The 17,876-nt window shown below is 45.1% G+C and overlaps 1 protein-coding gene, 1 long non-coding RNA gene and 1 pseudogene across 2 annotated transcripts; all 3 read right to left on the reverse strand.

Moving 5' to 3' along the window:
* Window positions 1–3,499: 3,499 nt before the first annotated feature.
* Window positions 3,500–4,862, reverse strand: LOC147361849 (heat shock protein HSP 90-alpha pseudogene; annotated as a pseudogene).
* LOC147361850 (heat shock protein HSP 90-alpha A2-like) lies at window positions 4,764–5,542 on the reverse strand. Its single transcript, XM_086330206.1, has one exon. It carries the CDS (start codon window positions 5,540–5,542, stop codon window positions 4,997–4,999), a length of 546 nt encoding a protein of 181 aa, XP_086186332.1. The 3' UTR covers window positions 4,764–4,996.
* Window positions 5,543–15,613: 10,071 nt separating this feature from the next.
* Window positions 15,614–17,740, reverse strand: LOC147361851 (uncharacterized). Its single transcript, XR_015138357.1, has 2 exons — window positions 17,526–17,740; window positions 15,614–15,937 (listed from the first exon to the last, which is right to left on the reverse strand). It is a non-coding gene; the product is annotated as an uncharacterized LOC147361851 (long non-coding RNA).
* Between the last annotated feature and the right edge of the window lie 136 nt (window positions 17,741–17,876).

Here is a 17,876-nt window from a genome sequence, read left to right on the forward strand (position 1 = left end):
CACTGTAGAGAGGGAAATGAGAAAGAGGAGGGTCCCATCCACAGTGGCTTGGAAATAAGGCAGTGATTTGCAGCAAGCCAGGGCTTCCCTGGTAGCTCAGATGGTAAAGAATCTGCCTGCAATGCAGGAGACCCAGATTCGATCCCTGGGTTGGGAAGATCCCCTGGAGAAGGCAATGGCAACCCACTCCAGTATTCTTGCCTGGAGAATTCCATAGACAGGCCATGGGATCGCAAAAAGTCAGACACGACAGAGCAACTAATACACACACAGCGACCTGAGCTCCTGGATGCTGGCCACCCACTGTAACCATGCAAACACCCTCATCTCTCAAACCAGGACTTGGAGACCAGATTCGATTGGTTCCAGCAGCTCCCAAGCCTCCTATTAACCAGGCCTGCGATTCATGGGGTCGCAAAGAGTCAGACACGACTGAGCGACTGATCTGATCTGATGTATGGAAAGGGATGTGCTGATCTAGTGTCCTTGGCAGGTACTGTGAGCCCAGATTAGCCCAAAGGAGAAAGAGATGGTGGTCGCGTGTGGGTGGGTGGAGAGGGAAACTGAGAGAACTGGGCTTGAGGTACAACTGAGTCGACTGTTTTCCACATTAAATTTGAACCCTCCCATAACTGCCCCCAGAAGAGAAATATGCCTGATGAAAAGCACATGATTCAAGTGAAGGGAACTAAGCAATGCTTCTTTGTGTCCAAGATTCCATGGCTGGTGTCATTTGCAATGGGGAGAACAAAAAATCTTTTCAAAAGAATACTTCTATAAAAGCAATCCGTGTTGATACCAACCAATTTATGAGATCATTCAAAGAAAGACAAAATAAACCAATATCAAAAGTGTGTGCTAAAAAACAAAGTTTATACAAAGATTAACTGTGGCAAATAAATGTCAAGGCATACTAATTATGTAGCTTCTAATGTTTCTGCCCAAAATGTGATCATTTGCAAAATCACAAGAGAATAAGTGTGAAATAGGGGATTGAAGAGAATGATGTATGTTGGAAATAGCTTCCAGACAATTTCTCTTGTGCTCTTTGAGTTTTATTCCACACTCCAATATCTCCTCTTGTTCTATACTTTTCTGACTTACAATTGCATTTCCTAATTCTCTGTGGACCTGGAAACTGACCACTGCTTTTCCAGCCATCGTCCAAAGTGACTTCAAGGTCTGTGTGAACATCCATCTGGTATCCAGGCTCCAATCTCCTCAACCTCATCTCCAATAAATCCCTCCTTTTCTCTAGCTTAGCCACCACCCTCATGGTCCTGTTCTTGGCTTTCCCATCACCTGAACCTGCATTGCTTCCAAAAATGACAACTCTTTAATTCTGGAGGTGAAGTCATGAAAACATGTAAATAACCAACTCTGTGACCACAGCTTCCCATTCTTCCTAATTCCTTGTGGAAGTACTCTAGTAGGCTGAATAATGCCCCCAAAGGTAACAGGTTCTAAGCCCTGGAACCTGTAAACATCATCTTATTATGTTTGTTACCACTATTTGTCACCTGATGCTACATTAGTCTTATGGGACCACCAGATCCTCAGCTCACTGGCTTTCCCTGTTCCCTCTCCACTTTCCTTTTTGTCTTCTCGTCCCTCCCTATCCACTCTAAATTCCATTTTCCAGTATGATATTGCATATACCCAAAATCCCCTTGCTTTTCTCTCTGTCCAGAGACAGCTGACTTACTCTTCACCCTAAATTATGGATGAAGCACAAGCTGGAATCAAGATTGCTGGGAGAGAAATATCAATAACATCAGATATGCAGATGATATCACCATTATGGCAGAAAGTGAAGAGGAACTAAAGAGCCTCTTGATGAAAGTGAAAGAGGAGAGTGAAAAACTGGCTTAAAACTCAACATTTAAAAAAAAAAAAAAAAAAAAGATCATGGCATCCAGTCCCATCACTTCATGGCAAGTAGATAGGAAAACAATGGAAACAGTTGACAGACTTTATTTTCTCGGGCTCCAAAATCACTGTACATGGTGACTGCAGCCATGAAATTAAAAGACACTTGCTCCTTGGAAGAAAAGCTATGATAAACCTAGACAGCACATTAAAAAGCAGAAACATTACTTTGCCAAAGTCTATCTAGTCAAAGCTATGGTTTTTCCTATGGACTTCCCTAGTGGCTTCCTGCAATGCAGGAGACCAGAGTTCAATTCTTGAGTTGGTAAGACCCCCTGGAGAAGGGCATGGCAAACCAGTCCAGTATTCTTGCCTGGAGAATTCCATGGACAGAGGAGCCTGACAGGCTACAGTCCACGAGGTTGCAAAGAGTTGGACATGACTGAGTGGCTAACACTTTCACTTCCTTCATGTATGGATATGAAAGTTGGACCATAAAGAAAGCTGAGCACCAAAGAATTGATGCTTTTGAACTGTGGTGCTGGAGAAGACTCCTGGAAGTCCCTTGGATTGCAAGATCAAACCAGTCAATCCTAAAGGAAATCAATCCTGAATATTCATTGGAAGGACTGGTGCTGAAGCTGAAACTCCAATACTTTGGCCACCTGATTCAAAGAACTGACTCATTAGAAAAGACCCTGATTCTGGGAAAGATTGAAGGCAGGAGGAGAAGGAGACAACAGAGGATGAGATGGTTGGATGGCATCACCGACTCAATGGACATGAGTTTGAGCAAGCTCTGGGAGATAGTGAAGGAGAAGGAAGCCTGGCATGCTGCAGGCCATGGGGTTGCAAAGAGTCAGACATGACTGACTGAACAACAACTACATTAACCTAACCATTAACCATCTCTGCATCAGAACCTGAGAAACCAAGTGTTACTGCAGAAAAGTCATTCAGCCAGGCAGACTTAGTAGCACACCACTAAAAATTGTTGTGTGCCCCAACTGGGTCTTCCATGCTACTTCCCCTCAGTCATGTGCCAGAGCATATGTATCTATTTTTTTTTTTCTTTTAATTCATCTGTATTTGTTACAACTTTTTGAAGCAGAATGTGACTTGAGCACTACATTTCCACTCACAAAACTTGCTCCAAGTTACCTTTCCAGCGGCTTTACAACATGCCTGGGCAGACTTATAATTTTGCTACTCTAAACAATATCTTTCTTTGGAAAACAAGCCCTATGTATGGACAATGACTCCAGTCAAGTTGGTTCAGCTTAAGACACTAACTTCTAGAGGCCTGGCACATGCAGTCATAACTACAGGGGATGGAAGCTTTAAAAAGTATATCCCAGCAGATGAAAACTTGCTGTGACAAGTGTTTCTTTTAAACATCAAGGTATATACTTCAGAACATTTCAGTGACAGAAGAGTTTGGTCTACTAAAGAATCCGCTTGATAGCTAAACACTTCAGACCACAAAGTTAACAGAGGTTACATACACACCTTAAAACAAACGGCAACTACTTCCATCTGTTAAAATAAGCCAACATGAAACTAGGAAAAAACAACTAGCTCTGCTTTAGTGCTAAAAGTATCACAGTATCACACTTAGTATAAAGAAATCTTATCCTCCCCTTATGCAGTTGTCATGCCATACAGATTTTTAAATGTTAACAAAAATAAAGAAATACTTGAAAACACATTGGAGGGAATGGAGACAGAGCGCTGAACACAGCCGTGCGACCCTCAGCAGCGCTCAGTCCACTTCCTCCATGCGGGACGTGTCGTCGTCTCCTTCCAGGGGTGGCATTTCCTCAGTGACCTCGGCGCTGCTGTCATCAGCAGTGGGGTCATCCTCGTCAATACCGAGACCAAGTTTGATCATCCTGTACATTGTGTTGGCATGTGTCTGGGGATCCTCCAGACTGAAGCCAGAAGACAGGAGAGCTGTATCGTACAGCAGGATGACCAGATCCTTCACAGACTTGTCATTCTTGTCAGCCTCTGCCTTTTGCCTCAACGTCTCAATGATGGAATGGTCAGGGTTGATCTCCAGGTGCTTCTTGGCAGCCATGTAACCCATCTTGGAGTTGTCTCTCAGGGCTTGAGCCTTCATGATCCGTTCCATGTTTGCTGTCCAGCCGTATGTGCTCATGACAATGCAGCACGGGGATGTCACCAACCGGTTTGACACAACCACCTTTTCAACTTTCTTCTCCAAAATATCCTTCATGATTTTGCAGAGGTTTTCAAACTTTGTCTTTTTCTCTTCTTGTTTCTTTTTCTCTTCCTCATCTTCTGGAAGTTCCAGGCCCTCTTTGGTGACTGACACTAAGGTCTTCCCCTCAAACTCCTTCAGGTGCTGCACACAGTACTCATCAATGGGCTCGATCATGTAGATCACTTCCAAGCCATGCTTCCGGAGGCGCTCCACGAAGGCCGAGTTGGCCACCTGGTCCTTGGTCTCACCTGTGATGTAATAGATGTGTTTCTGGTTTTCCTTCATTCTTGTGCAATAGTCCTTGAGAGAAACCATCTCATCACCAGAAGCAGAAGTATGGTACCTCAACAGCTCTGAAAGCTTCTTCCAATTTTGAGAATCTTCATGTATTCCAAGCTTAATATTTTTAGAGAACTGCTCATAAAACTTCTTGTAGTTCTCCTTATTTTCTGCCAGTTCAGTGAAGAGTTCCAAGCACTTTTTGACCAAATTCTTCCTGATAACTTTCAAAATTTTGCTTTGTTGCAACATCTCACGGGAAATGTTCAGAGGGAGATCCTCAGAATCCACCACACCTCTAATGAAATTCAGGTATTCAGGGATTAGCTCCTCACAGTTATCCATGATGAATACTCTGCAAACATACAACTTAATGTTGTTCTTCTTCTTTCTGTTTTCGAACAGGTCAAAAGGAGCTCGTCTTGGGACAAAAAGAAGGGCTCTGAATTCCAACTGTCCTTCAACTGAAAAATGCTTGACCGCCAAGTGATCCTCCCAATCGTTGGTCAGGCTCTTGTAGAACTCTCCATACTCCTCGTTAGTGATGTCATCAGGGTTTCTGGTCCAGATAGGCTTTGTCTTGTTCAGCTCTTCTTGATCGATGTACTTCTCCTTGATCTTCTATTTCTTCTTCTTGTCCCCGTCCTTCTTCTCTTCCTCCTCTTCATCTGAGCCAACATCTTCTATCTCGGGCTTGTCATCAGACTCCTTTTCTTCTTTCTCCTTCTCTTCCTCTTTGTCTTCCTTCTCTTCTGCTTCATCATCACTAACTTCTTTATCACGTTCCTTTTCCACAAAAAGAGTGATGGGATAACCAATGAACTGAGAATGCTTCTTCACAATCTCCTTTATTCTCCGCTCCTCCAGGTACTCAGTCTGGTCTTCTTTCAGATGCAGAATAACCTTTGTTCCACATCCCATTGGTTCTCCTGTGTCAGTCCTCACTGTGAAGGACCCTCCTGCAGAACACTCCCAGGCATACTGCTCATCATCGTTATGTTTGGTGATGACGGTCACTTTCTCAGCCACCAAATAGGCTGAATAAAACCCGACACCAAACTGGCCAATCGTGGAGATATCAGCGCCAGCCTGCAAAGCCTCCATGAACGCTTTGGTCCCGGACTTGGCGATGGTGCCCAGGTTATTAATCAAATCGGCCTTGGTCATCCCAATGCCGGTGTCCACGATGGTAAGGGTTCAATCTTGCTTGTTCGGTATGAGATTAATGTGCAGCTCTTTCCCAGAATCTAACTTACTGGGATTGGTCAAGCTCTCATACCTGATCTTGTCCAGGGCGTCAGACGAGTTTGAAATCAGCTCCCTCAAAAAAATCTCCTTATTCGAGTAGAAAGTGTTGATGATCAGTGACATCAACTGGGCAATTTCCGCCTAGAAGGTGAAAGTCTCCACCTCCTCCTCTTCCATCGGCTGGTCCTGGGCCTGGGTCTCCTCGGGCATCTTGGCTGAAGGACTAGCAAGGGATCCACAGCGACGCAGCACCGGGACACAGAGGCAACTCGCATATGTATCTATTAATAAGTGCCAACTCGACATGGAAGACACATGGGCACTTTAAATCCAATGCATCCAAAACTGATCTCAGGATCTCACTCTCCGAACCCACTTCCCAGGGTTCCACAGCTCAGGACATGGCACTCATACTCTCCAGTGTCTCATGCTGGAAACCCAGGAGTCATCCTCGGCACTTTTCTCCTCTCATGCCTTGGTCAGTCCATCACCAAGTCCTGTTGATTTCAATTTCTTAGCTTTCTCAAAACTGTTTGCTTTTACCTACTTTCCACCAATGCCCACGTTCCACTCACTATGATCTGTTGCCTGAACTGGGGCCGCTGCATGGATCTCCTACAGCCACTCCTGCTGCCCTCCAGTGGTTCATCTTTCATGATCAGAGTTATTGCTTAGGAGACAAGTTTGACCATCTCATGTCTATGCTTAAAACTGAATTATCAGGATGGATTCCAGTTCCTTGTAGGATAAAGTTCCAAAACTTAGCAGGGACTCAAAGGCTCCCACCCCCATCATGATTTGCCCTCTTCCCCTCCCTGCAGTTTCTTCTTGCCCCATGGTTCTCCTTAATCTCTAAGCTTCTTTCTTATTTCAATTCCTCAGTTCAGTTCAGTTCATTTCAGTCACTCAGTTGTGTCCAACTCTTTGCGACCCCATGGACTATAGCACACCAGGCCTCCCTGTCCATCACCAGCTCCTGGAGTTTACTCAAATTCATCTCCATTGAGTCGGTGATGCCATCCAACCATCTTATCCCCTGTCATCCCCTTCTCCTCCTGCCTTCAATCTTTCCCAGCATCAGGGTCTTTTCAAATGAGTTAGCTCTTCACATCAGATAGCTAAAGTATTGGGAATTTCATCTTCAGCATCAGTCTTTCCAATGAATATTCAGGACTGATTTTCTTTAGGATGGACTGGTTGGATCTCCTTGCAGTCCAAGGGACTCTCAGTTCCTAGAATGCACCAAATTCCTTTGAGCTTCAGGGTCTTTCAACATGCCTCCGATTGGATGGAAAGTCCTTTCTCCTTTGCCCCCTCATGATTCTATCTGGTGATTTCTTAGCCCTAGCAGCTGTGTGTTTAACTTGCATAGAAGGAAAAACTAGGAGATTCGAGATATGAAAACTGAGCACAGCCTGGTTTTGCATCTAAGGAGTTCTCATCTGGACACTTTTTCAGTCTCATCTAATCTGATCCCATCATAGAAATTGTTTTACATCAAGAAGCATACTGAGACATGTGGTTAAGGAATTTAAGGAAGAGTCATCTGAATCATGGCCACTGTAACCTGTTGCATGGTTTCTGCCCTGCTCAAAGAAACATACTCAGGAGGTGGCTAGGAACTAAAATCCATCCGCACTTGAATTTCCAAGCTATATCGGTGGGAACAGTGTCTGTGGTGACTGCATCCGCTGAAGCCTTTTCTAGTTTGCACAAAATAGGCTAGGGGCTGCACTTCCCTGGTGGTGCAGTGGTAAAGAGTTTGCTAATGCAGGAAACGAAAGAGGCCCAGGTTCCATTTCTGGGTTGGAAAGATCCCCTGGAGTAGAAACTGACAACTCACTCCAGTATTCTTGTTGGAAAAATCCCATGGACGAAGGAACCTGGCGGGCTACAGTCCACGGATCGCAAAGAGTCGGACACAACTGAGTAACTGAGCAACACATGTACACACAGGGTAGGGGCAAGCAGCTTCCTTGATTCACATCCCAAAAGATGTGGGTTTCGGTGATGTCAGTGGTGTTCAAACAAACGGAATAGCCTGAAAGCCAACCAGGTAGCCAAGGAACCAAGAAAAATCCAATGCTTGTGGCAGATCCATTAATCAGCCAAAGAGCAACTCAAACAGTTAACTATGAGGGAGAACAGAAGAGATCTAAATTCCTATTGAGTTCTAAGATGGCAATTACGGACATCTAATAGAATCTGTAAATGGTTCCTATCTGACTTTAAGATGTCTCTCAGAAGTCAAGAAGGGTCACACGGAGCCTCCAAACACAAATCCTGCTGCTTAACATGCCTGACAATCTCAGTGTTCACCCCTCAACAGCTTTCAGATGCTGCACCACTCACTGCAAAATTAAAATTAGAATCAATACAATGAATACTCAGTGTGTAAAACAATTCAGGGCTCTATTTCAGCCTGAAGTTTCATTTAAGCTGTCGGAATAAAAAGAAAAGACAACCCTTTGTTCTCTCCATTTCACAATCCTGCAAAAGGCCTCTTAGCCAAAATAGCTCCTCTAATCTTTAAGTTTTAATTAGCTGCCCACAATTCATAAAATATCAGGAATTAAAATGCTGATACCTCATTCTCCTGAGAAATGGCACACAATTAACCTCTTTTTTTTCTGGTCAAAGGCAGAAATTGAGAAAGGGTAATGACAAAATTAATCTGTTCTGGTGGTAAGGCCTGCCACCGTGCTGGAAACTGCCTTGACCCAGCGTCAAAGGGGAATATAATCTGGAGTGTCGGGAACGGTAGATGCCTTGAGGAATGCCTTCCGTATTCACAACAGGTTACATCACAAAACCACATTGGGCCCCCAAATCTTACTAAAATGTTAAATGATTCCCTAGTTAATAGACCTAACAGACCCCCTTTTTTTTTCCCACTGAAAACAGATACACATATAGCCTTTTTGAAATATAGTTGTATTTATTTATTTTTGGCTGTGCTGGGTCTTCATCGCTGCCCAGGTTTCTCGAGTTGTGGGGAGTGGGGTTCTCCCTGCAGTGGCTTCTCTTGTTGCAGACCGTGGGCCCTAGGGCACAGGCTTCAGCAGTTGCAGCCCGTGGGCACAGTAGTTGCGGCTCCCAGGCTCTAGAGCACAGGCTTTCGAGAGTTGTGGCCCAGGGACTTAGCTGCTCCTCAGCATGAGGGATCTTTCCTGACCAGGAATCAAACCCATGTCCCTTACATTGGCAGGCGAACTCTTTACCACTGAGCCATCAGTGAAGCCCCCATATGCTTTTAATAATATCTGAAACTCTGGCTTTCTAGGAAGGGGAAGAAAAGACTGAGAAACGGGCACCTTCCTGGAATGATCTCAAGGTCAAATATAAGTCCAGCAGCAAAGTCAGATGGAGTTGCTGCTGCTGAGTTTATGCCTTCTTCAAATAACAGTTCCTTGAAAAAGTTAGACTCTGCTTTTTTTTTTTTCCCATGAAGGCATATTACATGGTATATATTTAAGTAGGACTAGCCATAGCCATCTAAATTTAGTGGAAAGCCCACAGAGGCAAAATAGAGTCCCAAACCTTGCAACATATGCTCTCAAGGTAGACGAGGGGAGGTGAAGTGTAGGATGGAGAATCCACCTTCCTTTAAACTCCAACATGGTGACTCACTAGCTCTGTAATGTAGGGCCAATGGCTTAACCTCTCTGAGCTTTACTTGTCCCCATATCTCTAAACTGGGGACCAGAACTTGTAGTGAGGATGAAACAGACAGCCTGGCATTTCACACAGGTGCCTATCAAGGTTAGCTGCTATACGGTCAATAGAGGAACCCAGATACCTCTTAATGAGTACAAAAATGTTTCACATTCAGAACCCTTGGGTAATTCCAACTGCTGCTGTTTGTTTTTCAGGTAACAACTCTATTGAGATATAATTCCTCCCATGCCATTCAGTGAACTCATTGAAAGTGTCCAACTTTCCATTTTTAGCTCATTCACCGAGTTGTGCGACCAATGCCACAATCAACTTTAGGATATTTTCTTTACTATACAAACCCCCATACCCGCTAGCTATCACCCTCCCTTCTGCCGAGCCTTAAGCAAACACTAATCTACTCCCTGTCTCTATAGAGTTGCCTATTTTGGACGTGTCATATGAACTGAATCACATAATATGTAGTCTTTGGGTAAAAGATCGCTTTCATTTAATACAATGTTTTTCAGGTTCATTCACACTATAGCATATATCAGGACATTTCTTTTTATGGCTGAATAATACTCTGTTGCATGGATATATGACATTTTGCTTATCCACTGCTATTATTCCTTGATGGACCCATTGTAAATTCAGTGCTAAATAATAAAACCGTAATAACACACAGTGCCAGCCGTCACCTACATAGAGGTGCTTCCTAGCTGGCAGGGTGTGTCAACACCTGCAATTTCATTTGTACATAAGCGATTTTATCTGCAGCTCACAACAACCCTGGGTGGCAGACATTGTCTTACTTTTCATAGATGAGTTCAAAGAAATTAGACTTCTTAGCAAAGATTACATCACCATGCAGCCACCAGCAGAGCTGGGACTCAACTCTGACCTTCTGAACAGAGTCCTTGTTTTTTCTGATTAAGGCTGAGCTGCACTCAACTGCTCAACCTGCCCCATGGTGAGGGGTGTGTGAAGGTCCATAGTCCAGGATACATGTTTTGTGCCTTGGAAGGAGCAGAGAGGAGATACAAGATCTTGTCCATGAACTCTATTTGTCCCCCAAGTGCAGTCACCTGTGACCACATAGCCAGGAGTGGAGGATCTTAGCTTTCCAACTTCAAAGTGAATGTATTAATATTACCACTGCTACAAGGGCTGGCTAATTCCTTGAGGAAGCAAAACAACAGTTCCTTTGTTAAAGGTTCCATTGTCACATCCACCCCGCCACACACACACACCGGCCAGGCCCCCGTTTGAGGTTTTACAACTTGGCCATTTCCAAGCAGCCCCCTTGTGAGCAGACACACATTCACCCCTGGCCTCAGAGAAGGGATCAGTTCCTTCTTCTGTATTAACCACCCTCCTACAGTGGAACCCCCTTGGCTCTGCCATGGACACACGGTAGCCCATTCCCTCCTCTTCTGTAGATATTCCTGCTCCTTTAGCTGGGCAAAAATGACTGCACCTTATTTTAATTTTCCAGAAAAGTGTTCTAAAAACTTCAGTTTTAAAAAATCACTTTTCATGTCCCTCAAGCCCAGATCAGAGTGATTGGATAACACTAATGTCTCATGGATACAGCTCTAGTGTGTACAAGATGAGTATACAATAGCTGGAAATCACTTGGGAAGGAGGGGAGAAGGAAAAAGAAAAAGGAGGTGGGAATCCATCTGTGGAGCGTGCTGCAGTCCATGGGGTCACAAAGAGTCGGACACAACCTAGCGACCAAACAATAACAGCAACAGAATGAGCTGACCCCCTCCCCCTTTATCTGAGGACAAGATGATCTCCTTCCAGACTGTACTATCCAGGAAAGACCTTTCAGAGAAAAACTCAAAACCAGCTATGACTGGGGCTTAGGCGGTTGGAACCTGTAACCAAGAACTGCTGGCGGCTCGCTTCTCTCGGAAGCTGTGGTGAACCCAGCAAAGCTCCTCGGAGGCCCTGGAAGTTCAGTGGGTGGCAGCACCTTCAGAGGGCTCAGCAAGGAAAAGTATCACTGCACAAAGCATGACAGGATGCCAGTGAGCCCCTGTGGGCATGGCTTCTGTCTGCTCCACATGAGAAGGGTGTGAGGCTGCAGGGAATCCAGGACCGGGGCCAGCCATCAGCCTCCACCAGCTCTCAGCCATCCTGGGTCAGCTCAGACCATTGCCGGGTCCGTTCACCAGTGGCCTTGGGACCCTCAGACATATGGGGTAGGAGTCCTGAGCACCGAGATGAGATAAGACAAGCTAAGCCAGCATCACTCCGCTGGCTGCATGGTCCTATCACCTTCCACGAAAAAAGGAAGATTCTGTTCCAATTTAAGCTCCTGGGCAGAGCTGGTTCCTTTCTCCCTACCAAAGAACTAATAGAATCTTCTCTTGGTTCATCCTCAGTGGCTGTTTCCAGAAAATGCCAGCAGGGTTTCGTTAAGGGTTGAGTTGTATTCCCCAAAAATAAAGTCCTAACCCCAGTATCTCAGAATGTGATCCTGTTTGGAAATAGGGTTGTTGCAGATGTAATTTTTTGTTGTCTGTTGTTTAGTCGCTAAGTTGTCTCCAATTCTTTGTGACCCCATGGACTGTAGCCCTCCAGGCTCCTCTGTTCATGGGAATTTCAAAGAAGAACACTGGAGTGAGTTGCCATTCCCTTCTCCAGGAGATCTTTCCGATCCAGGGATCGAACGTGTGTCTCCTGCATCACAGGAGGATGCTTTCCCACTGAGCCACCTGGGAAGATGTAACAGTTAAGTGAAAATGAGGTCATTCAAGTGGGCCATCACCCAGTATGACTGGTGTCCTTATAAAAAGGGGACATTTGGACAGAGACTCACACAGGGAGAACCCTTCGTGAAGATGACAGAGATCAAGGTACTGCTTCGACACACAGAGGCACCCGCAAACCACCCAAACAAGGCAAGAGGCACTGAACACGTTCACCCTCGGGGCCCTTAGAAAGAGCCAGCACTGCCGACACCACGATCTTGGACTTTTAGCCTCCAGAACCATCAGACGATAGTCACCAGGACTGGGGAACGTTGGTGTGACAGCCCCAGAGAATTAACACAGGTTCCTTTCCTCGGTTTTTGCCGTTACTTTCCATCTCGCCCTAGATCCTCCCTCACGTCACAGGGAGACCTACCTCTGTCACTCCAGCCTCATTGCCAGGGGAGGGAGCGTTTCCTTCACCTTTGCAGGACTTGGTGCCAAAGTGAAGTGTGTCATGTTAAACACAACTTCAGAGGCCTCCAAATGGCTGGGAACATGAAAAATACATTTCCTTTTAATAAATTGATCCCATTTGTTTCTCTGTACTAAATTATCGAGACGATGAGAAAATATTACTCAGCCGTAAAAAGGAACGCATTTGAGTCAGTTTTAATGAGGTGGACAAACCTAGAGCTTATTGGACAGAGTGAAGTAAGTCAGAAAAGAAATATAAATATCGTATACTGATGCATATATATGGAATCTAGAAAGATGGTACTGATGAAATTATTTGCAGGGCAGCAGTGGAGAAACAGATATAGAGAACAGACTTATGGACAAGGGGGGCGGGGGAAGGTGGTCAGTGGGAAGAAGGAGAGGGTGAGAGGTATGGAGAGAATAACATGGAGACTTACATTACCATATGTAAAATAGGCAGACAATGGGAATTTGCTGTATGACTCAAACAGGGGCTCTGTAACAATCTAGAGGGGTGGGATGGGGAGGGAGATGGGAGCGAGGGGACACAGGTACACAGGTGTACCTATGGCTGATCCTTGTTGATATTTGACAGAAAACAAGAAAATCCTGTAAAGCGATTATCCTTCAGTTAAAAAATCAATAAACTATAAAAATTGAGAATATTTATATATGACAAATACTTGACAAAGTCATATAACAAATACCATTTTAGAGCTTAGCATGTACCAGCTTCTGTTTTGTTTTTTTATTTATATTTTTAATTGGAGGATAATGTTATTTTTAATTGGGGGATAGTTGTGCCAGTTTGTGCCAGTTCAGTTCAGTTCAGTCGCTCAGTCGTGTCTGACTCTTTGCAACCCCATGGACTGCAGCATGCCAGGCCTCCCTGTCCATCGCCAACTCCCGGAGTTCAAGTTTCTGCCATATAACAATATAAATCAGTCATAAGTATACACATATCCCCTGTCTCTTGAACCTCCTTCCCACCCCCACATCTCACCCTAGTGAGCTCTCTGTGTTATACAACAACTTCCCACTAGCTATCTATTTTACACATGGTCATGTATATATCTGTTACATATATTAGCAATTAAATGATCACAACAATCCTGTTAGGGAAATACTATTATCATCCCCATTTTATGGTGAGGAAACTGAGATTTAATGATTTCCACGGGGTCAGTGGCAAGGCCAAAGGTCAATGGCACCAGAATTTATGCTCTGAACCACTGTGTCAGACCGCATCTCACAGTCAGGATTTAATAGCATCCAGGTGGGGTTTTGAACAAGGCCCATCATTCTGAGTGTCAGTAATCTCTGCCATCAGGGGATCCAGCCCAGTCCTAAATGTGAGATGATGGTGCACTTCCATTCTACTCCCAGGGGGTTATTTTATACCATAGCACTAGAAGAACTGGAACCCATCGGCAGGTCTCCTCCATAGAACACAGAAACGCTCAGCACCCTGACAACTTGAATGTACCCATGTCAGTGCCCCGTGGAACTATGGCAGAACCCATGAGGCCAAGCAGGAGATGAGAGAAGCCTGGTAGACCCACGTTCCAATGGTGGCGTCCAGCAATCCAAGATTTTTTTCTCTGAAAATATACGAAACACCCCCAGGCAGCTAGGCAAGATTCTTTCTGATTGCTGAGGTCTTCGATAAATAGTTGGGGCAAAAGACTTTGAATTGGGGTAAAAACTTTGAGTTATTACCAGTACTATGACCGCATCTGTACCTGCAGGTTGGTTAGGCAGGATGAATTGTGTGTGTGTGTGTGTGTGTGTGTGTGTGTGTGTGTGTGTTAGTCACATAGTCATGTCCAACTCTTTGAGACCCCATGAATTCAAGCCTGCCAGGCTCCTCTGTCCATGGAATTCTCCGGGCAAGAATACTGGAGTGGGTTGCCATGCCCTCCTCCAGGGGATCTTCCTAACCCAGGGATGGAACCCACATTTCCTGCATTGCAGGTGGATTCTTTACCATCTGAACCACCAGAGAAGCCCAGGTGAACTGTAAATAAGCACTAATAATATATCAGTACTTTTTGATGGCACAGGCTGGCTTAGATTGCCCTCTTCAATGGAAAATACCTTCCATCGAGCACAGAGCCCCTATGGAAAACTGAAGTCAATTCAGCTCCTCAACAGGCAGCCCAAAAAGGTGTTAGCTAGAAACAGTATAACTCTCAGCCCAGGAAAAGTTGGGCTATGCTTCCAAAACCGTTTTAAGAACAAACTCAGAAGATAGTAAGTAACACAAAATCCTTCTACAGCTATAGAAGTGAGGTGAAGTGAAGTCTCTCAGTCATGTCTGACTCTTTGTGATCCCATGGACTGCAGCCTACAAGGCTCCTCTGTCCATGGAATTTTCCAGGCAAGAGTACTGGAGTGGGTTGCCATTTCCTTCTCCAAGTGAGCCCTTTATTTAAGGCCCAGTAGGTCAAAGTATGTGCACAGAAATATGGCAGCTACCAAGGACCAGGGTCAGCTACAAGGCAGATACAATGGCAGATATAATGGCTAGGATCCAAGGCTGATAGGTCTAACCCTGAAAATAGCTGAGTACCAAAAGGCCTGGACCGAATGATTTCACATTGACACTGGCCAGAATCAAGTCCTGGGTGCTGCCAGGGCCTGTGATGTCCAAGAGCTGCTTCTCAAAGGGGACCTCCCAAGCACATCTATGGAATGCCAACACCTGCAAAGCCTCATAACTGGCAAGAATGAATGAGCTAGTCACTAGCGGATTAAGCAAAATGTTTTCATTATTAAGACATGTTTCTACTGTGCTGGATTGTTTGCTTTCTTTATATTTCTTGGGTCACAAAACCTTTTTTTAGCTCTTAATCTCCATTAAATCTGGAAAGTTTTCTAAAACCTGTTTATCTAGTGGTTGTTCAGTCACTCAGTCGTGTCCTACTCTTTGTGACCCCATGGATTGCAGCATGCCAGGCTTCCCTGTCCTTCACCACCTCCTGGGGCTTCTTCAGACTCATGTCCCTTGAGTCAGTGATGCCATTCAACCATCTCATCCTCTGTTGATGAAGATTTACATTGTTTTCTATTTATTTAGAAAGCTATGTAAATCTTCCACTTAAAAATAGCAGTCAGTATATCTTAAAGAACTTGAAAGATGGAAAGTTACTGTTGTTGTTAAGATATTTATTGAACGGCAACCATGTAATGTGTGACTGTGACCCTCCCTTATAGGTTTATGACCTGCATTAATGCAGGTTAGTACCCTGGCAGATCCTGGTCCCAAAATGCCTCGACTTGTCTGTTAGGCCAAGACAACCCCACGCTTTTTCTGGACACTAACACAGAGGCCCAGTTTCCTGCTCTTCCCATGTTGAAGAAGGTTTAGTGTTAGTTGCTCAGTCGTGTCCGACTCTTTGCAATCCCATGGACCATAGCCCTCCAGACCCCTCCATCCATGGAATTCTGAAGAAGGTTTCTTTTTCTTCCTTTCCTAAAATAATACAAGTGAAAAAGTATTTAATACATAAACCAAAAGAAAAACACTAAAAATCATCCATAATTTTAAATCAACCACAAAACCTTTCTAGTCTGTCTGAAAAAGTTGCTGCTGCTGCTGCTGCTGCTGCTAAGTCGCTTCAGTTGCGTGCGACCCCATAGATGGCAGCCCACCAGGCTCCCCCGTCCCTGGGATTCTCCAGGCAAGAACACTGGACTGGGTTGCCATTTCCTTCTCCAATGCATGAAAGTGAAAAGTGAAAGTGAAGTCACTCAGTCATGTCTGACTCCCAGCGACCCCATGGACTGCAGCCCACCAGGCTCCTCCGTCCATGGGACTTTCCAGGCAAGAGTACTGGAGTGGGGTGCCATTGCCTTGTCAAATCAATAGATGTCAAGAAGCATTGCTTGAGAACCTAGAACGTTTCTGGCACAAGGCTGGGTGACCTAAGGCACAGAAAAACAATAGGGGGACTTCCCAAGTGGTCTAGTGACTAAAACTCCATGCTCCCAATGCAGGGAGCCTGGGTTCCATCCCTGGTCAAGGAACTAGGTACTGCATGCCGAAACTAAAGACCTCTTATACACCAGGGAAGAGCAAGGACCCCAGGAGCTGCAACTAAGACCCAGCACAGCCAAATAATTATTAAGCAAATAAACATTGAAAAAAAGAAAGAAAAAAAAAAGGAATAGGAATCTCGGCCCAGACCTTCAAAAGAGTTCGATCTCTTGTTGCTGCTGCTGCTGCTGCTGCTAAGTCGCATCAGTCTTGCCCGACTCTGTGCGACCCCACAGACGGCAGCCCACCAGGCTCTCCCGTCCCTGGGATTCTCCAGGCAAGAACACTGGAGTGGGTTGCCATTTCCTTCTCCAATGTATGAAAGTGAAAAGTGAAAGTCAAGTCGCTCAGTCGTATCCGACTCTTCGCGACCCCATGGACTGCAGCCTACCAGGCTCCTCCACCCATGGGATTTTCCAGGCAAGAGTACTGGAGTGGGGTGCCATCGCCTTCTCCGCGATCTCTTCTTAGAGAAAGTAATAAAAACAAGTACAGCCAGAAGCCATAATATGCTGATGAGCCACCATCACCGCTGCCAGGAGGATGAAAAGGGAAATGTACTCATTCACTGGATAAATCTACATTGAGCACCGACTGCGCGCTCTCTGCTTTGCACATGATGGACATCTTAAGGAGATGATAGCAGCCAGTCAGGAAATATTATCTAGATGGATAAACATATAAGGTGCGGGAAGTACAAAGCGGAAAAACCCAAAGATTTCCCGGGGAAATCGGCAGGAGCTGACGCTTGAACCCATCCCTGAGGGAAGAGAGCGGCCAGCAGGGGGCGCCAACTGAGCGCTAAGGATGCCGGGTGCCACAGGAGGAGCACTTCCTGGATCATTTCATTTAATTCGCTCAAGAGCCCTAAAAAATAAGTATTTATTTTTCCTTCTATTTTACAGGTTGGCCAGCGGAAACTGAGAAGGCCAGAACCTATGAACATTTCACAGCCAATAGGTGAGGTCAGAGCCCAGGCCCAGGCAGCTCCCACCACGTGTATCCACAGAGCTGCGTTACCCACCTGTGGTTTCAGCCTTCTCCTCTGCCTCTTGCTGGACTGCATTCCTCCACTTCATTCACTGAGGTCAAAAATGCACATAACTTTGATGAATCGTCTGTTTTTACAATGTGAAAGTTCAAGGCGATGAACCATAAATTGTTGCACTGACTCGCAATTCAGATCCTTCAGCCAGGTTGGTTGAAGCACTCCAGTGTTACCATGAATGCAACTGAGGACTCAGATTTAAAAGGAATGAAGTTGCTTTCTGGCTCTCCTGAAGTTTCTCTTGAGGTCTGAGATAACAATCCTCTTCTAAGGATTCCCTGGTTTTAGGGGTGAGATCAACTGTCCCAACGTCTGTCTCTCCACCCC

The sequence above is a fragment of the Bos grunniens genome, chromosome 12 (genome assembly GCF_055505025.1).
Source record: "Bos grunniens cultivar Pamir isolate PY7600 chromosome 12, Bosgru_T2T1.0, whole genome shotgun sequence".
NCBI classification, from domain to species: domain Eukaryota; kingdom Metazoa; phylum Chordata; class Mammalia; order Artiodactyla; family Bovidae; genus Bos; species Bos grunniens.

Bases quoted from the DNA above. Each gene is read 5' to 3' on its own strand.
- LOC147361850 (XM_086330206.1), bottom strand. From the start codon at position 5,542: ATGACCAAGGCCGATTTGATTAATAACCTGGGCACCATCGCCAAGTCC.